The 22,465-nt window shown below is 44.9% G+C and overlaps 3 protein-coding genes across 6 annotated transcripts in view; all 3 read left to right on the plus strand.

Annotated features, from left to right (window-relative positions):
- kif6 (kinesin family member 6) overlaps nucleotides 1-1,919 on the plus strand; it is a 44,815-nt gene extending 42,896 nt beyond the window's left edge. For all 3 annotated transcript variants that reach the window (XM_040200095.2, XM_040200096.2, XM_078089000.1), the window contains one exon: nucleotides 182-1,919. In XM_040200095.2, coding sequence (XP_040056029.2) covers nucleotides 182-195 — 14 coding nt within the window. In that variant the 3' untranslated portion in view covers nucleotides 196-1,919. The remainder of the gene's footprint in view (nucleotides 1-181) is intronic.
- Nucleotides 1,920-1,953: 34 nt separating this feature from the next.
- On the plus strand, nucleotides 1,954-6,012 carry LOC120833211 (potassium channel, subfamily K, member 16). Of its 2 annotated transcripts, none has more exons than XM_040200099.2 (5): nucleotides 1,954-2,932; nucleotides 3,144-3,258; nucleotides 3,339-3,505; nucleotides 3,872-4,040; nucleotides 4,184-6,012. In XM_040200099.2, the coding sequence occupies exons 1-5, from the start codon at nucleotides 2,720-2,722 to the stop codon at nucleotides 4,399-4,401; spliced, it is 882 nt and encodes a 293-aa protein (XP_040056033.2). In that variant the 5' UTR covers nucleotides 1,954-2,719; the 3' UTR covers nucleotides 4,402-6,012. The 2 variants fall into 2 exon arrangements, with proteins under 2 accessions (XP_040056033.2, XP_077945127.1); XM_078089001.1 differs by having other exon boundaries at nucleotides 3,872-4,036; nucleotides 4,184-5,202.
- A 525-nt stretch (nucleotides 6,013-6,537) lies between these two features.
- LOC120833209 (potassium channel subfamily K member 17) lies at nucleotides 6,538-11,738 on the plus strand. The gene is made up of 5 exons (XM_040200098.2): nucleotides 6,538-6,878; nucleotides 8,829-8,943; nucleotides 9,434-9,600; nucleotides 9,689-9,857; nucleotides 9,980-11,738. The coding sequence occupies exons 1-5, from the start codon at nucleotides 6,663-6,665 to the stop codon at nucleotides 10,228-10,230; spliced, it is 918 nt and encodes a 305-aa protein (XP_040056032.1). The 5' UTR covers nucleotides 6,538-6,662; the 3' UTR covers nucleotides 10,231-11,738.
- Nucleotides 11,739-22,465: the final 10,727 nt, after the last annotated feature.

Consider the following 22,465-nt stretch of genomic DNA (forward strand, 5'->3'; position numbering starts at 1 on the left):
ACTATAGACTGCATGTAAGTGTTGGCTTTTTAAAGGTTGTAGTGTTGCAAGTTGCAAAACTCTAGCGAGTTATTTTAGTTTGTGATTTTGCTACTTGAGTCACTTGTCACACCAGGAGGTGGCTCTCTCATTTCAACTGGATGTCTAATCTGTCCTGTGCTTTTTTTATCATCTATTTCAGGCCAACTTCAGTAATAAGGTGAAGTTATCGTCACCTGACTCCTCGTACCACGTCCACATGAGCCTTAAAGATGTCTAAATGACACCACGGAGAAAATCCAGATGTGTGAAGAAACAATCTCATCTGTGAGCTGGCTTTCACCTGAAAAGCTCTCAACTCAAGCTTACACCCTGTCTGACTTTATTTGCATACACACACTTGTTGGCTTCCCGGAGAGTATGCCATTGACATAATGGGCAGCAGTATAAATGACAGCCCACGCCGGCCATCTGACCTGAACAAATGTTGTCTCAAGATATCAGAGGAAGGAGCGGGCAACTGGAAACCAGTTGGCTCCAGTACGTGTTTGAAGAGAGTCATTTAGGAGTCACAAACACACAGCATCACTCCCTTAAAACATCCTTTCTTCTGTCCAGCCATGTGGATGTTCTGATTGATCGATCCATTATCGTGTAGCTGTTAACTCATTTGTAATCTGGTCCTTATAAATATACCCATCTTTGCTTACTGCTATTAATGGAGGTGGGGATGTGGAAACTTTCCCAGCATGCACAGGGCAGAAGGCGGGGAAACACCCTAAAAAAGCATCTGTACACGGCTTCCATAAGCAGAATTTGAAATTCAAATAATGTTGACAACATGTATTTGCATTGAGTATGTCTGTCATATTGTGAGGTGAAATGATTGTTATATTCTATTCTGGTAACATGTTATTTCATAGTTCAGTGCAGACAATGAGCAGTCAAAGTTACATTAAATCAAATATTAGCATTAGGTCTGACCATTTTCCAGTTTAGATTTTTACCGGCCTTAACGAACCAACACGCATGTTTCATATGTGTTAGTCCATGTCACTACATGACTGCAATCGCCATCCAATAGGTTTCGTCAGCCCGGCCCGGTGCTCCTGACATTCACCTAACATGGCCCATCCCGTGTGGTCAGACACACCTGTGACTGAAGACTACCTGTGAAGATTGGAGGCAACATGTTTGCATGGCTTTGCCTTCGTTTGTTTGAGTCATGACAAGGAGCTGCCTAATTTGCGTCCAGTTGCCTGGGACGAGGAGCCGTCTTTAATTAGATCATCTGTTATTTCTGTGACTAATAGACTGTGATTTGAACTTTTGGCTGATGTTTGCCAACTTTCTTTGCATTCATTTTTTTGTCTTTGTTTAGCATATTTTAGAAATTGCATGGTATCTGTTTCCCAGCGCACATGAAACTATAAGTGTGAACTATAATGCTGCCAGGAAAAGGAAACAGCCCTCGTTTTCTGATTAGACTCATTATATCAGTGATGCTGAGCGCTGGGGTTTGTCCTGACCAGGGAGGTAGAGGTTTCTAACTCAGGGAACCCTGGAGTGCACTAGTCTGCTATATCTTCCACTTCCTAATTCGTGCTCTGATGAGCGGTACATTTATGTAATTCAGTGACCTGTATCACCATTTTCTAAGCTACTGTATCTGCTTTTCCATGGAGACAGGCCTCTAGTTGGCTTTCGCAGCAACTCAAAAGCTGCCAGAAACAAAACGCTGGCGGCAGGTTCCACGGCGAGTTGGTGGCCACAGGCAGCGCCGGGTCTCCGCAGGGTCAGAGTGGCAACGGAAGGTCACCCAGCAGGGTGTCGGGCCGGGTCAGGATCAGACTTCCGACACTGCACTTGCAGTGGTTGAATTTGAGTTGTGACTTGTCTCCACAGAAGTTGTTTCTATAAATAAAACATTCTCAGCGAGACCAATGAAGTGGGTGTTTAATACTGGGATTGCTGGGATTCATGTGATATGTAGCCATTATAAATCTTTGAAACAATATTTTCAGGCAGGTAAGTAGTGTGTTTGGGAAACAACAGGAGCACTGGACAATTTTATGATATTTATGGCTGTCATTATTGCCCTCTTCTCTGAGCTCCATTATTTTTCTCACATATTCTCAGGCTATTTTAACATGCCACCTTTCCGATAGAACGACTCCACTGCAATGTTGAATTGTATGGAAGGGCTTTCGTATCAGCGCTCTGTGTGCTCAAGAAACCGACAGCTGTAGGGTAAAATATTAACTTTTGTTCCACGGACACCGCTTCTTTATTAGTGGAAACGGTTGAAAGTGTGTTTGTCTGGGTCCAGATGTCACGCGAATGGTGAAGAGGGGTGTGATCGTTACCCGAGCAACCCATAAATCAAAGCGTCGACATCTATGGTACTTGGACCAATCAGAGTAGGGGCAAGAAGTCGAGATGTTTTACTGTTACGGGATTATCCAGATCGATCTGTCAGCCCAATATGCCAAACATCAAAATGTTCTTGCTATTGCTGTGATTTAAATCTGGAAAAACACTTTCACTGCTTTTTAATACTCTTTGATCTCCATTTTTTACTATTTACTTTTTTGGAGAACAATGCCACGCACTGCAGTGGTGGACACAACTTTGGGGAGCTACCCATGAGATCTGCGTATTCCATCAAGACCTTTTGAAGGGGTTGACCTCTGAGTGGAGCATCAACCGTTGGATCTGGCTCCGGTGCTCCAGGAGGTTGATGGCGAGGTTCCAGTCTCTGCGGGTCAAAGCGGACTGGGCAGTACTTTTGATTGTGGCCCACTTCACATACCTGCTGGTTGGTGCCGCTATCTTCCAGATACTGGAGCGGGAGGCTGAGAGCAACAACCGGAACCACTTCCAAGTGGAGAAGTTGAACTTCTTGTCTAATTACACCTGCCTGGACAGACAGGCCTTGGAGAAGTTTGTTCAGGTTGACTTTCTTTGCAATTCTTTAAGGAATTCCTGTTACATATGCGATACATTTTATGATTTGGTGCATAGTAAATAGTGTTGCAGTAACCTGACCTGAAATCAATCAGTGCTTCATGATCCAAGATGTTTACATAAGTGATTATGTAGTCAGCATGAGTGAGGTAAGTGTGATCTTATTCTAGGGTGCTAATACACGTTGTTGTCCGCAGGTGATTTTAGATGCTTGGGAAAAAGGAGTGAATCCCTCAGGCAACTCAACAAACCCCAGCAACTGGGACTTCAGCAGCTCCTTCTTTTTTGCAGGAACGGTGGTCACGACTATAGGTGATGATCTTTTTAACATTAACAGCATTTCAACGTTACGATTTGATAAAAGTAGTGACAGACCGTTGCCTTGTCCGCAGGCTATGGCAACCTCTCCCCCAGCACTGTATCCGGTCAAGTGTTTTGTGTGTTTTACGCCCTGTGTGGAATCCCACTGAACCTGGTCTTCCTCAAACAGCTGGGCAAGTGTCTCACCATCCACCTCGGTCGACTGGAGAAGGGAATGTTCTCAGTTGTTCCACACAAGGTACGGATGCAGTAGCCATTGGCCACCACTAAAACAACAAAACGCTCTGTAGGTTCCCCTCCGGCATCGGTTTGGGACCCAAGGACAGCATGTCAGTCTCCACTCGTTACGGACGTATTGTCTTTCCAAAATCGAATGTGTCTCATGCACTCGATATCAGACGCTGAGGGGCACTGACCAAGCGTGAGAACAGGTTAACTACAGAGCTGGTTTTGAGGGGGAAAGGGGTTGACTGCTCCTCACTCTATGCGATCCCATCCCTCCTCGTTCTAGCTTTGCATTTGCTAGGCACTACTGCAGAGGTCAAAGACGCCCTCTTAGTCATTTGCTCAACTGCTGCCACTGGATCTCATTCTTCTTTCCCAGAAAATGGTGGAGGCTGTGGCTGTGGGCTTGTTCTTCATCACAGGCAGCCTTGTGTTCTTGGTCATCCCTCCTCTGCTGTTCAGTTATGTGGAAGGCTGGACGTTTGGCGAGGGCTTCTATTTCTCCTTCATTACCCTCAGCACCATTGGTTTTGGAGATTATGTGGTGGGTGAGTAGAGACAGCAAACACAATCTACTTTGGTGGAAAGGCGATGGCCTTTGACACAATTACTTTCAAAAAGAAAAACAACTCTAACCCGACCTTTCTCTGTGGTGCAATCTAGCATTTTCTAACAATGTTGATCCTGGTAGGTACCGACCCGGGCAAGGAGTACATCTCCCTGTACCGGAGCCTTGCAGGCATATGGATCATCTTTGCCTTGGCTTGGCTCGCTCTTGTCCTCAACATGGGAGCCAGAATAATGGAGCTTGTGATCGGCTTGACTCATCCAGGCTTCAAGAAACAAGAGGAAGAGCAGGAGGAGGAGGAGGTGTCAACAAGTAAACTAGAAGACGTGTCAAAGACCTGACAGTGGACTCTAGAGGGGAAATCTACATGTCGATTGTGTTCTTCATGTAAGATTGTGTACATACTACGGTACGGTGGGGTAGCAGCTCGTTGTAAGATATTTATTCCTCCGTATACTGTATATATTTTTCACCTTGTCAAGAATTGGTTCAACGCAAAATACAACCACCAGCACAGAATGTTTTCTCTGAATCTTTTGAGTTATTTTTTTATTTGGTCTCACTTTTTCTGACTGGACCGGCACAGATTCTAAACCTGGCAGAAAAAGTATTATCTTATCCCGTTGGAAAGCCTGTTTAAGAAGCGAGCATTTGTGGGATTAGCAGAAGACTTGAGAGTGTGTTTTTAAGCCAAATGACCTCTGCCATCAGGCTGCTATGACGCCCTCCACCCTCCGTTTGCTGTCAGCAACACGTGCACGGGAACCTGAACATGTGGGGGAGGTTATCTGCTGATTGCTGCACCAATAGATTAAGAGCTTCAGGTGGAGGCGGTGGGATGGAGAAACAAGGAGGGCATTCCATCCCACAGCAGTGTGTGAGGAGGAGGGGCCGGGCCCATGTGGCTCTGCAAGCTTCTTGCCTCCTGCTGAGGCTCCTGTTTGTCAAATCCACACATTGTTAAATGTATCAATTTAAACAGCAGAGAAGATTTGGCCGATTTTTCATGGGCGCACCCCACATAAGCATAAGCGATGCTGCCCATCTCACAAATGTATTTTACTCACAAAGGTGGCACCATTTAAAAAGGGAAGCAAACAGTTTCCAACTGTAAAAGATGTAATGACACAGGAATTAAATAATTGACCAAACACAAATCTTGTGGTTCTGTGGGGAAGCATTGCCATCTATGTCCACCTTAACATTGTCATGCTGCTGCTGCTGCTGCCACTATTACTACGACTGATATACCACTGCTACGAGTTTCCCTAAAGTAATGTAATGTAACGGTATACATGTTCTTCTGTTGGCCTAATATTCAATTCCGAGTATTGAGGACGACATGGCATTGTTGGTGGTCCTTGGTTTGTAGAAGTAGAATTGCCCAGGCTATTATGGGATGGATTCGTACAGAACAGCAATTTCCAGATTTAAAGCTTCTCGATTGGTAATCCTTTGTTCATTCTGATCTTATTATTCTCTGTTTTCATTGTCCTTATTCTTATTTTCAATCATTTTTCATATATTATATTTGGAGAATAATTCGAAATTCTAATTAAGATGGAGGCCCTAAAGGATGATTTTTGTACAGATTTAAAGGCATTTTATCAATAAAAGGCCTGAAAGAATGGTTTATGTAGCTGCTTACCAAGCTTGTCCCCAACCAACGGGTCATGGGCTGCAGAAAAGGAAGAAAAAAAATTCTCTCTCCTTTTTTCTCTCAAAAATTTTGAAAAATGACCCGCCTGCATTGACTACCACAACATGCTCTGATTTTAACTTCTGCAAAAAGTTTGATTTTGTATTATTATAATATCAAAATCTACAGTTGTATTAAAATAACATTAATAACACATGTTGGATAAAGCATAACATGAAATTGTGAATATGAAAACATGCAGTTTCTCTCAGGTAAGGATATTGTAATGTTCATAAACAGGTTAAATTTTGAATTCCTGCTTGACTATAGCTGTGTTTATTTTTGTCGTCTTGTTTTTATTATATGCTACCCAGCAGTGCCATAGTGCCTATGTGTATGTGTATATATTGTGTGTGATCATGTGGGTCCACATCTGCGTTTGTGTGCTGGTGGTAGACTCTGGTGAATCGAGAACAGAGGGCTACACAAACATATTAATCAAGATGTTGGGGACGGGGGGGACCTGAGAGCACACAGGGCTGATCCCAGGAAGGCAGCTGGGAGCCTGGAGGAAGCGCTTGTCATTATGTTCTCTCAAAACGGTTCCTTTCTGTCGTCCTGAAGGATGTAGCCCAACCCAAGCTAGTTCAGTGCCCAGACAAACTAACCACTGTGATAGGTCTTGGATGGATGATCTTCACGACCTTACTCATTTTGTCAAGAAACTCCTAAATTTGACCTCCCCTCCCCCCCATGTGCTGGTGTCTCATTTCTCATTTCACCCCGCTAGATTTGCATGACAGGCCATTGGAGAGGTTGAGACAGTAGCGCGGGTGGAGGTTCATTTGCCTGCATGCAATGCACGGAAAGACAGGAAGCCAAGTAGGTGGTTCTTACTCCTCGCTGCCGAGGTCCAGACCCTGAGCTTGCTTGGATCCAACGAGTTCTACCACGGGGGCCGAGATGAAGATAAAGGAAATATTCAACTTGGCACGGGTTCCCTCCATCCTCATCCTCGGGTTGGTGTATGTGGCCTATGTGCTGATCGGCGGGGTGGTTTTCTGGAAGTTGGAGGGTGATCTCGGTCAGAAGGACATCGCAGACCTGCTGCTGAGTAAGAACAGGCTGCTCGCGAGTTACACCTGTTTGACCCAAGAAGGCCTGGAGGAGGTGGCTACGGTGAGGAACGGGGCGTTAAAATTATGATGAAATACGGGAAATATAATTGTCCGTTTTGTACCGTATCCCTGTTGGTTTTCCCCTAGTGGCCAGGACGAGCGCTTTTCTTACTCTTTAGTACAGGGGTCTTCAACGTTTTTCAGGCCAAGGACCCCCAAACTGATGGCGAGATGGAGCAGGGACCCCCTATGCTACAGAGTTTTGTCCGCCATCTTTTATTTTTGAGCTTTTCGCTTTTACGTGAGCATGAACGTGATCTGATTGGCTGGTGCCTCTGCTGTCGTATCAGCATGAAAGGTGCTGTGAATGAACCGGTGCCCAGCTTGAGAGCTGCTGTGGGAAGCTGGATGTGTGTTTTGCGGACTGAAAGATAATGTCTTCTCCATTAATTTATCCATTCGCTACAATATGTTGGATTTATGTTAATGTGTAACAATAAAGAAGACATTAAATACAATTCTGATTCTGAAGACATTTAAATTTGTGGAAAAAAACAAAATCAACCAAAAATTTCGCGGACCCCCTGTTGAAGACCTCTGCTTTAGTACATATGAAGTACTGTAATCTACACCAGTAGGATTGGGACCATTCAGCAGGAGCAACAAACTAATCTGCCAGTGAAATCAGTTCCAAGCAGTGAAGGGCAATTTGCAGTCACATATAGGCCCATAATGAGGCAGAGGCAAATAGCAGCTTCTCCAGGCCGCCACCGCCACACGTCCAACATTGGATCCAGCGCTGACTTGTTTTACACCGCAGTTCGTAAAGGGAACGACAAACAGCATGTCGTTGTAAATTCTGTCATGAGAGAAAGCGATTCCAGAGCTACGTCTGTTTGGCATTATGAAGTAATCCATCAAAGTTAATGAATTTATACCAAAATAGTCAGTCAATTAAATTGACTATTGACTGTTGCCTTGAGATTTTACTTTTGTGTAAAGTACCAAATTACTTTTTTTATATAATGCCGCCCAAAGACAAAACAATTGTTGAAATATTGATAAGGCACGATGATGTCGTTTTTGTTATTCCGTCTGGGACAGGCCAACAACAACTTTGATTTGATGCTTTGCATCAAACAGATAAAACGGCCGCACTGCCCCCAGTGGACACCAGGGAAACCAACCTCTTAAATAATAAAAAGGAGCTTCAATGCTTCCTTACTTAGCTCCTTTAGCATAACAACCACTGGACCATCCTTTAAAGGAAAGGAGATCATTCTGTCCCACAATTCCTTGCAACGGCAATATTTAAACAGTGACGTATCAATCGGCATAACTCATTTATATCACAGCCTTGAACTTTGAACCTAGTTGTTTATGTCTTCTGCATGACTCTAACAATGTAACAACACATGACGGCATCTATGATGCTTCTTTGTAGTCCATCTTCAGACAAATTGTAGTTTCTCGCCTGCAGACCGTCGCATCAGAACTACGTAGCTCAGGGAAAGCGGAGTTGGATCCCCTAAACACCGCGGTTGTCTTTTCCTAACTCCTCATGAATCCTCCATGAAGCATGAAGCATCTTTCCTTGACCCCGTGACGTTTTCCACAGAGGTCAAGGAATAAACGTTAGGAGATCATTTTTTTGACAATTCGAATCCAGACTGTGTCTCGGAGTCTAACTCTTCATTTTGGCTATCCAGTTTATGATGGACTTATTATTGGAAGTTAAATTAAAAAAAATTCAAAATAGAAAAATGAAATTACTCAAATGTATTACATCTGCATTTATACAGGCCAAACTAAACGTATGAAAGCCCAAATCAGACGTATGTATTTCTCCTATTTCCCGTACTCAAGACTGTTATGTGACAGACTGTGTCATCATGTGTTCTCCCCGACACTGAGCGCCGTCCTCTCAGGCACACAGCTACGTTGACCTAAAAGCGCCCCACTTTTCAATTGAGTTTGATTATTATGATCCAGTTTTTATCATCTGTTTTAGGTTGTTCAAGAAGCATCCAAAGCAGGCCTAAGTTTGAAAAGAAACTCCACGTCGGACGGCTTCTGGAAGTTCACCAGCTCGGCTGTTTTCGCTGCCACGGTGGTCACAACTATAGGTCAGTCGTCTCCTCGTGAATCAGGCCCCACAACAAGAGGACTGTGAATCTAATCACTTGTAATTTGATAATATCAGGTCTTTCCCCTGGTTAACAACAAGTTTTCATTCTATATTCTGGATTTTATTAACCACTAACTAACCCCGAATGAGGACTAATTGAACCATAAGAAAAAAGCACATTGCAGATAATAATAGTGTTGAATGTCATCAACAAAACCACAAATAATTTGTCTGTGAAGGTGAGATCCTTCCTTGGCCACCGGAGAAGCTCGTCCCTGAGCCCTTAATGCCCCTTAAGATAAAGAAGAGCTGTGGCTTTGAGCCTCTTACCGACCAATACAAAGTTCTCCTCCTTCTACCAGAGCCAGATAAGACACTATGTCACAAGACACTATTATGTTTTATGTAAAGTGACTTTAAGCATTTGGAAAAGCGCTATGTAAATGAAATGTATTGTTATTATCACTAAGAGCTGTCAGTCTCTGCAGGTTACGGGAACATGAGTCCCAGCACCACCACTGGCCAGATCTTCTGCGTGTTCTACGCGGTGTTTGGCATTCCTCTCAACCTAGTCGTGCTCAACAGGGTGGGCAAGTACATGCTCGCCATCGAGAGGAACATCTCTGACTTCCTCGAGGGGAAGACCGGGCGAAGGGTGAGGAGGTCTTTAATCACCGAATCTAATGATGAAGTCGGTTTCAGGTCACACTGGGAGTTGTTCTTAGGAATGCTTTTCTCGGCAGAGGTGTACCCGCTTTTTCGTCCACCTGGTGTCTTACCTGTCTGGAGCGCTGCTCTTCTTTGTCATGCCAATGAGTGTGTTCCAAATGCACGAGGGCTGGACCTTCTCCCAGGCCATCTACTACTGCTTCATCACCCTCAGTACCATCGGCTTTGGAGACTTTGTGGCAGGTACGGCCAACGGATCGCCGCCACATTGTGATTCAGAGCGGCTCGGCTGTTTGCTTTCTAAAGGGTTTTATTGGGCGACACTCTATACTCGGCTTTGTATTGACCCTGTCTTTCCTTTCCAGACAGCAATCCAGACAAAACATACCCACAGTGGTACAGTGTCCTCATGGCCTCGTGGATCTTCTTCGGCCTGGCCTGGCTGGCCCTCCTCATCAACCACTGCATCGACATCCTGGAACGACTCAACACCCACTTCAAGCAGACGTGGGGGGAGCAGAAGCAGGAGGGCGAGTCCGCTGGTGCAGACGTCAACGACCCAGACACACAGGTGGAGGCAGAAGACGAGATCAAGAAGCCTCCAGTGACTCAGTAGACTGCAAGCTAGAATTATCTGTCTGTAAGTCGGGAGGCGAGCGTAAATTCTGAGGTATGGCTGAGCTTGATGTGCATTGTGGGACTGGAAAATATTAAGTCTTAAAGGGTTCAATGTGCGGCCAAGCGATGCGCTTCCCTTTCTCTTTTAATAGAATATTGACTCATTTTTGCTGAGTTAGGATTGTTTCTTTCGTTTAGCACTTCGCTGTAACACTTGTGACCCTCCATCCAGTGTTTGTTGATTGACTTGATTGAAAAGAACTGATTACAGTGCACAGGGAAGGGTACTGGGACAATGCTTCCTTTCCCCCCGGTCACCTCTCGGGTTAGCCTGTCCGCTGCTCTTTTGCCTTTGGGGCCAACCTCAGTGATCACATGTCATATTCCAACTCTGAAATCTAACTGTTTGTGCAACAGTGCAGTCTGTGCGTTGTGGTGAATTTGAAACATGGTTGATATACGCAATGAAAACAGCCAATCAAAAACACATGTCAATAATGAAATATGTTTTTGCATAATAGATACTGAAAACTTCTATGAGGAACCTTTAACTGGTTATGAAAAGGTCCCAATCTAATACTGATACCTTTTTATATGTGAACGACACCATCAGCTAGAACTTATTGTTATGGTTTGCTGCATCCTTTGAATGAGCAGCGCTCCTACTTGCCGCTCCGTCGGCCCCCACTGGGAGCCAACAGCAACACCACCATGCTGGAGACCCGGGCCGCGTTGCTGAGCCCGCTGGAGAGAACGGAGGCACTAGAGAACCAGAACCAGGAATTAGATCATCTAATCATTAATTGGATGTCAGATCCTGCTGCTGTTAAACAAAATGTTTTCTAATGCGAGTCTGGTGCTTGTTATCACCATCTCTTTGTCCGAGGCAAAATCAAATGAAAGTTCCTCGTAGTAGTTTGTTGACTGACATTTTTTTTAACATTAAAAAAATACTTGGATCAGAAATGTATCATTAAATGCAACCTAAATCGCAAAATAGTTTAAATAACATTATGGCAAATTATATTATGTTAATGTTATATATTTATGAAAAATAAATCAGTTTTTGACCGCACTAAATACAATATCATAATCTTATATCCAAAAATAGACAATACTAGCATAATACCATTTTAGATAATAATTAAATATTAGAGAATTTGTATTTATGATACTTACATGGTAGTATTTTGTATTTGGGGATATTTTCCTATGCATGTTGTATGTGGATCCTTTAGGAAAGCATTGCAGAAATGACCTGTGTATCCACTAGATGGTGTCACTGTACTAACGCTGAACCTAAAATCAACTATCAAGCAGCAATTCATCTGTATAATGTGTAATAATGTTGTAATCACTCAAACAGAGTATATTGATCACAATAAGGCCATGATCTGTCAATATATTCTTACACCTCATATTTAAAGGATGCTTAAACAAAAATGCAATTTCCATCAACTGTAATGTTTTGTCCTCATTTCATAATTAAATAATTGTGTGATCCCATTATGTGTTTTGTTTTTTGCTGCGTACTTTTTTTAGCAGGCACTATAATAAAAGAATGCTGGACATAGAGGAGTGGGAGTGACATGGGGAAGATAAATCGTAGAGCAAGTCAGGCTACACCGAGGAGGAGTGAATGACAAAGACAGACGGCGAGCGGCCGGGATGAGAGAGTGGAAAAACAGACGGTGAAAAAGCGCAAAAATGTTGAAAGCATTTCTGCTTTCTTTTTTTCTCTGTATGGATAGTGGGAGGCATGAAGGGGGGATGGAGTGAGAGTAACAGCAATGTGACTGCTTTACAACAAAACGCCACATACCTGTTTGGCCACGGTTCAATGAGGACTCAGCATGTGTGAGGAGACTTCTGTCCAATCGCCCAGTGGTTTAGTCCAACGTGGGACCCCGCTCGGAAAAAGAGGTGCCGTCACACCTTGTCTCCCAGCACTAAATCAAACTGCAGATGTTATAAATCACCATGTGTGTGTTGGGCTGCCGTACATTTGAACACTGTTAGGGCCAGAACTGGTACCCAAAGGGAGCCTGAGGCAGCATCTGGATCTAACCAGAGACCTCCTTGCTGATTTACCCATATTCAATGGAAACTTTCATTGGCAATTTAAAAAGTGGTATGACACTTCTATAGAGTGTAGGAGGGGTTCAATCCGAGGCTGGAGATTTGAATGCTTTTATCTGTGCTTCCCACCGTGCATCATCATCACTGGACTTGGCATATGTACAACTAATTTACAGGGGGATTCCAATAGATAGCCTCTTGTTTTAACATTTATCACCATGCACAACTTTGTTCCATTTATTTTTGTTAAGTTTCCACATCAACCTATAAAATTGTACCGGCAGTAAAATCTGTAAACAGCTACTTTCTCAAACGCCTCTGCAGCGGGAAATGACATATTGGGACGATCAGAACAGTGGAGATTGGTTTGGGGTTTTATTATATAGTAGGCGTGTCTTCTAGTAAGCAGTTAGACCTGCTTAGATAATTGCAGTTATCAGTTTGTCTTGAAAACTAACCTACTGACCCTCCGGCTCAGTCACATCCCCACACTGCCCCTGCAGGGCCCGTTCAAATGCATATTACAGTGGAACAAGATTTTGAACCCGGCTGCCCTTCGTAGTCCAAGTTGCAATGAGCAATCCGGTTCGATCAGGCTTTGGTTGAATACATATAAACTGTCACTGTGGAGAGAAAAGGATGAAGAACCAATAGGCCGAGAAGCAATCTGGGAATCCACTGGCTTACGTCTTACAGTTATTTAGCTTTTTTACTGGTTTAAAATAACGCCCTTCCTTGTGTCTCATCGTTCTGCCAATTGTAAGCGATGAGCAGTGCGCGGAAAATAAGTCTTGGCTCCGGATATAGAAATAAAGCCCCACGCCTTCGAAGGTGGGTCCATTGCCAGACCGATAGCCGAGAGATTGGTGCCCAACCAAAAGTCTCTAGACAGACGCGGGATACAAGAGGCACTATCGTGCCGTTTGACACATCGGGAAGTATTGAGAGTTTCATTGTATAACCCTAGGTGACTCGTTGTAGTCACTGAGAGGCACAGAGGAAATGGTGATATATACAGTAGGTGTGTCTGCTTGTGTGAGCTTTATGTAACTGAGCAGCTGCACTCTCAAAAGCTGCAGCTGAGTGCGTGCAACTGAGTATGTTTTATAAATATAAATATATATAAATACTGTTTATTTACAGCAGTATATTGTTCACCCTGAAAGTCACTTCATCGTGTGCTAAATAAGTCTTGTGGATGTACAAAATACCGGGTTTCAGCAAAAAGGCGCTCAGCACAAATTTACCCTAATAACAATTTACTTTTGTTTATGTAAACACTAAATGTTTGTCCTGTAAACCCACAGGAAATAACACAAATCCCTTTATGCACGTATACACAAAGGCCTGCCTATGGTCTTTATCTCATCTGCACACGTGGGAGCATCGGACTGGTCATGTGAAATGCATCTAAACTGACCGCTTCGACAAGGAACTATTGCATGTATTGTGTGCGTGACTCGTAGTGCTGTCTGACCTTCAGAAAACACCACTGAGGATAATTCTTGTTTTTCAAACACTCCACGAAACATTTTGAAAGGACTTCACTGTACGTCCATGAAAAGCTGTAGTTCTTATGACAACATAACGAGGATTCTCAGAGCGAGACACACAGTATCAAACGTACCTGATTAAAGTTTTAGTTTCTCTTTTAGGCGTTGCCCTGAGGGATAATTCTGCAGCACTTTTTATTTGTTGCTGTCTTTCCAGAAAGTCTTTCCGCGTAACGTAACTCTGCTTATTCAGGCAACATGCCATACAGCTAAAGCAGTGTGCAGACATGCCACTTGTTTAACCTTTTAGTGTTGTACTAATATCACAATGTGTGCTTAAGCATTAGTGACTCAAGTCTTTATTTGCTTATAAGTCACTTCATCTGCTCTCCATTGTTATCCACACAGTGCCAATGTCAAGTCATAATCACTCCTGGCAACATTAATGACCCATGTTGCTATAAAGTATAACCGTATGGGATTAACATGATTTGGAATTGTTTGTTTGCTATATAAAGAAACTAGTGATAGGATTTGTTTCTCTTATCTGGGCTACACTGTAAAAGATGGACCTTAGTGTGTCTCGCGGCTAATGGGACGGGACACGTTTGGCAGTGCGGCGAAGCTGACGTTATTCAGTAGCTCTGAAGTCTCTGCTCCTCGTGTTTGAAGAATTTGGTGACCAACAACAGCTTGTCCAGATTGCGTGCAGTGCTTTTAATGGGTCGGTACGCTGTCCCTATAAAACGAAGGACCACGGGCATGCGTGTATGAAACTGGTGGCTGCTGACGAGGCGCATCTGGGTCCAACTGATTACTTTAAATGTGTAACCACAAAGATATGAGTATGATGTCACTTATCTCAGCAGTTTCTTCTCAAACCTCAAAGCCGATAGTTTATATATATATAATATGGATTGATCTGAACGACGCATGCTACTCCAAAATAATACATTTGTATTGTTGTTTCCTTCCTATTTATGAATGTAGATGGTTTTGGTATGAGTTGCAGAGTGTGTATATATTTGCCTTAAATATTTCTGCCATATAGTGAATACTAGAATACTGGTTCTGTTTGCACCAATCTACACTCGCAGACCGTATCTCCGTTCAGAAGGTATCTGTATTTGTTATAGTCAGCTTTCCCACCTCCACCAAGCTAACGTCACAGCTCAGCTGATACATTTGGGGAATATACTTTCACTAAAAACAAAATAGTTCCTGCGTTAAAATGCTCACAACTACGTCTGTAAGTCTTCTTGAATATCCGGCTCTTGCTTCCTGCAAAGACAAATTGCTGTTTTCCAAAGTTTTTGACGGTCCACAACCGATATCTTTAAAACCAGCCCACTCACACCGAAACAATCTAGATTGATACCGCTACAGATAAGAACAAAAATAACAATTTTTGATTTGTAATGTCCCTTTATGGTCAAGGTGGAGTTCAAATAAAATATTTTATAACTAGCTTGGAGGCTTCCAGGAGCGACTGACGTGAATGACATCATACTCCTTATCCTTTGCAGATTGCAGATATTCAGTGGGATCCACATGCGCCTTGTCAGCAGCACCAAGTTTCATAAACACATTTGGGTGGTTAAATCATTGACCAGCAACACATCAGTTCTCATCGTGCTGGTAAAAGAGAAACAGCTACACTGAGATAGCTGTGTACAATAAAGCTAAATAGGGATGGCAATTTCAAATATTGCTGCTGTAAAGTGAGTGATACAAAAAACATGATTGACTTGGCTTAGAGAAGTAACTGATCTAATTATTATAGGCATATTAAGATACAGTGTCCAAATCAATCTAGGGGAAAAGCCAAATGAATAAACCAAATGATATGTTTGCCTCCTGCACGTCCTCCTCCATTGCCTCCACGGCCCGGTGAGCATTTTGTTTTGGTCCTCTGTAAGCAGGCTCTATCTCGGTGTGTGACAGTTGATAATCCTCCTTGAACTCACACATGTCTGCCCAACCTCACCGTTGGTGTGCATTTTTGAACTTGACTCTTTGACCGCCCTTGTTTACTTACCCGCAAACATCTGGAAAGAGGAGGACAGGAGGGCCGATAAGCGGACTGCCAGACCATGATGGTTTTGTGGAGCGGAACAAGTAACATTTCTTTCTCCACCATTCAGTGTCAAGTCACCTGCAGCTATGATGCATCATGACACGTGAGTGTATGTCTGGAGCAGGGGTGTCCAACTCATTTCGGGTAGGGGCCCGTCTACTGCCGACTTTGACCTCAAGTGGGCCAAACCAGTAAAATCATAGACGACGGTCAGTCCCGGAGTGGGGGGATTTAACGCATGGGCTCGTGACCTACTTTGTAATCAACCAAACCATGGTCGGTCGTCACTCAGAATGGTCTTGCAAACTTGCTATATAAAAGTGAATAAGGACACTACAGTTGACTAGGAAAGTCACTACACCCGTGGTCGACCTGATTTTTTGGACCAATGGACTGATTAAGAATAGCAGCTCCTTTTACAATAATGTATTTCTGTAATTCTCACAGTAGCAAAGTCATCTGGCCGAACTAGACCCCCTGGCGGGCCGGATCCGGCCTTGAGTTTCACACCTGTGGTCTAGAGCTTGAGAATAAGCAGACTAAACAGTGTCTGTCTGCTAAATAGGTCGTCGGTATGTAAGCAATGAAGCAGTGAAAGTGCAGACTGCCTGTCGCGGTAACTGAAAATGGCAAATTGCACAAAGGAGACAAGCTGAAAAGATTTTTGATCCCATTTATTCAGTTGAGTGAACATGAAATCATGCGCGTTAGGGTTAGGGTTAAGGTTAGGGTTATTAAGCAGCCATGCAATACTACAGTTACTCGAAGAAATCAAAGATAACATCCCATCTACGACTCAGCGTCCACACTCCATTCTAGCAGTGGTTGAACTCCTCAACACATTACAGTTGTTGGTATCAGGATCATTAGCATCAGCAGCAGGAGCATTGCAGTCTGCACTCAGCCGTATCACAGCACAAGTACCTATCGCTTCGCTACAGCGCACTAGTCAATACATACATTTCCCCAACACTGATAACACATTAACTTCGTTGTCACTGAATTTTCATTTTCACTGTTTTAACTTTGGCTTTCCTCTCTGGGAACCGTCACCTTATCGTGGTGAAGAGGTTTGTGTGTCCCTATGACCATGAGGGCTGTGTTGTCGGGAGCCTTGTGCTCCTGGTAGGGTTACCCTTGGCAAAGTGGTCTCAGGCGAGGGGCCAGACTGGTTCAAAAACACCCTATGAAAAAACGGAAGAGGGAAGGGGTTACCCGGCCCGGAGGAAGCCCGGCGGCCCCCATTTCGAGCCAGGCCCAGATGGAGGGCCCGACAGCGAGCGTCTGGTGGCCTGGTTTACCGCGGAGCCCGAAGGAGTGACGCGGCAGCCCAAGACTCTACTCCCCATGGGCTCACCACCTGTGGAGGAAACCGATGAGGTCGAGTGCGCCGCTACAAGGGTGGCAGTGACAGTGGGGGGTCTAGACGGAACAGACCTGGGCGGCAGATGCTGGCTCTGGGGACGTGGAACGTAACCTCTCTGGGGGGGAAGGAGCCGGAGCTTGTGCGGGAGGTGGAGCGTTATCAGTTGGATCTGGTGGGGCTTACCTCTACGCACAGCCTCGGCTCTGGAACCACACTCCTGGATAGGGGATGGACTCTATTCTACTCCGGAGTGGCCCATGGTGTGAGGCGCCCGGCGGGTGTGGGGATACTCATAAGTCCCCGGCTGAGTGCTGCTACATTGGAGTTTACCCCAGTGGACAAAAGGGTTGCCTCCCTTCGCCTTCGGGTGGTGGGGAGGAAAACTCTCACTGTTGTCTGTGCATATGCACCAAACAGCAGCTCAGAGTATTCTGCCTTTTTGGAGACCCTGAATGGAGTCCTGCATGGGGCTCCAGTAGGGGACTCCATAGTCCTACTGGGAGACTTCAATGCGCACATGGGCGACGATGCAGATAACTGGAGAGGCGTGATTGGGAGGAATGGCCTCCCTGATCTGAACCCGAGCGGGTGTTTGTTACTGGACTTCTGTGTCAGTCACGGATTGTCCATAACAAACACCATGTTCAAAGATAAGGATGTTCATAAGTGTACGTGGTACCGGAGCACCCTAGGCCAAAGATCAATGATCGATTTTGTAATGGTATCGTCGGATCTGAGGCCGCATGTTCTGTACACTCGGGTAAAGAGAGGGGCAGAGCTGTCAACTGATCACCATGTGGTAGTGAGCTGAGTCAGAGGATGGGGGAAGACTCGGGACAGACCCGGTAAACCCAAGCGTGTAGTGAGGGTGAACTGGGACCGTCTGGAGGAGGCCTCGGTCCAAAAGGTGCATCAAGGGGCGGTAACCCTCGAACCCCGTGGTGGACACCGGTGGTCAGGGAAGCCTTTCGGGTTATGATATCCGGTGGGACTCCGGAGGCAGTTGCAGTGTACCGACAGGCTCGAAGGGCAGCAGCCTCTGCCGTGATGGAGGCAAAGCAGCGAGTATGGGAGGAGTTCGGGGTAACTATGGAGAAGGACTTTCGGTCGGCACCAAAGTGCTTCTGGAAGACCATCCGGCACCTCAGGAGGGGGAAACGGGGAACCATCCAAGCTGCGTACAGTAAGGATGGGACCCTGTTGACCGCGACTGAGGAGGTTATCGGGCGGTGGAAGGAACACTTTGAGGAACTCCTGAATCCAACTACTACGCCCTCTTTGGTAGAGGCGGAGCTGGAGGTGTAGGAGGGATCATCGTCAATTGGCCTGGTGGAGGTCACTGAGGTAGTCAAACAACTCCACAGTGGCAAAGCCCCGGGGATTTATGAGATCCGTCCAGAGATGCTAAAAGCAATGGGTGTTGGGGGGTTGTCTTGGATGACACGCCTCTTCAACATTGCGTGGAAGTCTGGGACAGTGCCAAAAGAGTGGCAAACCAGGGTGGTGGTACCCCTCTTCAAAAAGGGGGACCAGAGAGTGTGTGCCAAACAGGGGTATCACACTACTCAGCCTCCCGGGTAAAGTCTACTCCAAGGTGCTGGAAAGGAGGGTTCGGCCGATAGTCGAACCAAGGATTGAAGAGGAACAATGCGGCTTTCGTCCTGGTCGTGGAACAACGGACCAGCTCTTCACTCTTTCCAGGATCATAGAGGGGGCTTGGGAGTATGCTCATCCAGTCTACATGTGTTTTGTGGACTTGGAGAAGGCGTATGACCGGGTCCTCCGAGAGAAAATGTGGGAGGTGCTGCGGGAGTACGGGGTGAGGGGGTCCTTGCTTGGGGCCATCCAATCCTTGTACGTGTCACTGGGTTGACGATTGGGGACAATTGATTGCATATTTTATTGATTGCATGTTTTATTGATTTGTTGTTGCATGTTTTACAGTTTGTTATTTTATGATTACATGTTTCTATGACTTGTTGTTTTGTGATTGCATGCTGGACAATTTATAATCTGCTTTGAGTTTTGTTTGAGTGGTGTCCTCAATTGACAATCGTCCCCAACTCATTAGCAATTAGTGGCATATGGCAAATGGACCAATGGGGAAAGGCCAGGGGCAGAACTTTCTCTTTTTTAAGCAGGAAGACAGAAGACTGGCACGGGGGAGAAACAGGGTGAAACTGGAAAGGAGAGCTGGGGAGCAACAAGGAGAACCGGGAAGAAACAAGGAGAACCGGGAAGAAACGAGACACGAGAGAAGGGAGAAGGAGCAAGGAAAGAAAGGCAGAAGCAGAGGTACCACCACCACCACCACCAGAAGCAGCAGCAGCAGACGCACCACCAGAAGCAGCAGCAGCAGCAGACGCACCACCAGAAGCAGCAGCGGAGGGCAGGAGCAGACTCAGACTCACCAGCAGAAGCGGAAGCAGCAGCAGCAGCAGCAGAGGGCGACTGGCAGTCAGACGTCCACACCAGTGGACCAGGGACGCGCAGGACTTCGCTCCTGCTGTGGTGATGACCCTGGACGGACTATTTTAGCTCCCTTTTATATATTTTAACCTTTGTATTAAAATAAATATTTTTTAGTCGTATTTCCGCCCCTGTCTCCTCTTGGGTCATTGTTTTACTGCTCCCCTCCAAACAAACGAACCTTTGTTTTTAATTATTTAGAGTTCCTAGGGCTTTTACCTAGGTGGCGTTGTTGGCAACACTTTTAGTTTTTAAGAAACCTCGGCCGCTGACATACGCCCAAAGCGAGAGCTGCGTTCGGGTGCTTGGCAGTAAGTCAAAGGCGTTTCCGGTGGGGGTTGGCCTTCGCCAGGGCTGCGCCTTGTCACCAATCTTGTTTTTGGTTTTCATGGACAGGATATCGAGGCGTAGTCGGGGGGAGGAGGGTCTGCAATTCGGGGGGCTGCGGATCTCATCGCTGCTTTCGCTGCAGATGATGTGGTCCTGATGGCATCTTCCGTCTGTGACCTCCAACTCTCACTGGAGCGTTTCGCAGTCGAGTGTGAAGCGGTCGGGATGAGGATTAGCACCTCTAAATCTGAGACCATGGTTCTCAGCAGGAAACCGATTGCCTACTCCAGGTAGGGAATTTGAGTAGGAGGAGTAGAGCCCCTGCTCCTTTGCGTCGAAAGGAGCCAGTTGAGGTAGTTTGGGCATCTGGTAAGGATGCCCCCTGGCTTCCCCAGGGAGGTGTTCCAGGCACGGCCAGCTGGGAAGAGGCCCCGGGGAAGACCCAGGACTAGGTGGAGAGATTATATCTCTGCACTGGCCTGGGAACGCCTTGGGATCCCCCAGTCAGAGCTGGTAGATGTGGCCCGGGAAAGGGAAGTTTGGGGTCCCCTGATGGAGCTGTTGCCCCCGCGACCCGACCCCGGATAAGCGGTTGAAAATTGATGGATGGATGGACTTTGGCTGATCGATCACCGAAAGAGAGAAGGAGGTCCATTCAATTGCATGATTAAATGCACGTAATGTGCGGTATTGTCGGCGGAGAAAGGCGCTGATTACCTGATAAGCTGCAGGTTTCGTAAATACGACGTAAACTGAAGTATCACAGCGCGTGCTATCGGCAGGTTGGCCGTGCACTGATAACGCTACGTTTACAAATGTACGTACATGAGGGCCTGTGAGAGTGAAGTACTCATTAGTCCGAAGGTCGACACAGTTGGCAAGCTTGTAAATTGATGACATTTTATTTCTAGTTTGGCTTAAAATTGTTATAGTATATAAGAAAAGGAAAACCAAATTGTGATATAATTGTTGCGTGATTATATTTATTATAAGGGGACGCTCCTGGATGAAAACCCTGTGTGTTTTTTAACCTATTTGCCAGTTTGACCGTCGCCTACATGCACTCCTGCTTAGTCATTTGAAAATGAACGTGTGCACCAATGAACATGCAAAGTTTTCCATGAAAACACAAATGACAACCATGTGATGTCGCAAAAAGACAAGTCAAAGGATATAAAAATCCATAGGATGAATCTTCTGGGCACAATGAATGGCTGTACGAAAATCCCTTACAATCCATTTAACAGGTGAGAACATGTGTAAAACTTATGGTACAGAACCGGGGTCTTCAATGGAAAACATTTCATTGGGAAAAATCAAAGAAGGAAAACGCAACCTACGAAGTGGAATGAAGCCACTTCACACGGCTGACAAAAACCTAATATAATTGTCAAACAATGTTTTTCAAACCTAATGTTTTGAGGACCCACCCCGACCGTGGATACCAGCAAAAAAATTGAAAACACCATACGGTTAATTAAGAGTTTTTTATTAGTCAGGGCTTATTGTTTTAACACTTATGAACTATTTTAATGGGCCTGGTGGTAAAAATTTAAAGAAACTCCTAGTTAAAGATATTTCCTTACAGTAAAACTGCTCTTGTTAAAACATCCACTTAAACTGCAGACAATGTTGGAACTAGTATTACTGGATCTCAGTGCTGCATACTAATAGGCGTCTGTGTGGGGCTCTCTGGCACAGCACTAAACTGGTTTCGATTCTACTTAAAGGACCGAGAAATACTTAGTATCCTTAGATAATGATCCGTCTTTACAGTAAAGGCTTAAAGGAAAGACCAATAGCATTCTAGTTAAACTATCCCAGGTGCTTAGAAACCGTTGAAACGCCTACACTTGAGGAAGAGCACGACCCTGACGACATTCACGCCCAGCTTTAAAATCCTGGCAGGACAAGCAAACGTTGGAGCTCAATTCCCCCACTGAGCAAAAAAGGGGGGGGGAGTGGGAGTTTTATATTCTATAAAACTGTTCAATTGTTAGAATGTTTAGATGTATTATTTGTAATTGGCTGAGACAGTCGACTCCAAATGTGAAACAGAAAATTCAAGCTTTTCTTTTCTTTCATTTTATTTTTCTGAATTGAAGCACTAAATTTGAACATGTCAAATTTTCACATTTTATTTACTTTCGAAAGAACATTATTTATATGTGCAGTCATACATATATGTTCAGGTCTTTGTTACATAGAGTTTTGAATCGTGCTGAATTCATTTGATTCATCAGACAGATTGCAATCAGATTGCATGTAGATGTTAATAAAACTCTATCCCTCTATTTAATCACACTAAATATATTCGGAACTTCCGGGCCTTTGCTTCTGGATATTTTGTCTAGCTGGCCCTCCTTACATTTTATTTGAATACCCCTGATGTAGCTGTTCCACTAGCTCAGATTATGGA

This window comes from Gasterosteus aculeatus, chromosome 15 (genome assembly GCF_964276395.1).
Source record: "Gasterosteus aculeatus chromosome 15, fGasAcu3.hap1.1, whole genome shotgun sequence".
Lineage (NCBI taxonomy): Eukaryota > Metazoa > Chordata > Actinopteri > Perciformes > Gasterosteidae > Gasterosteus > Gasterosteus aculeatus.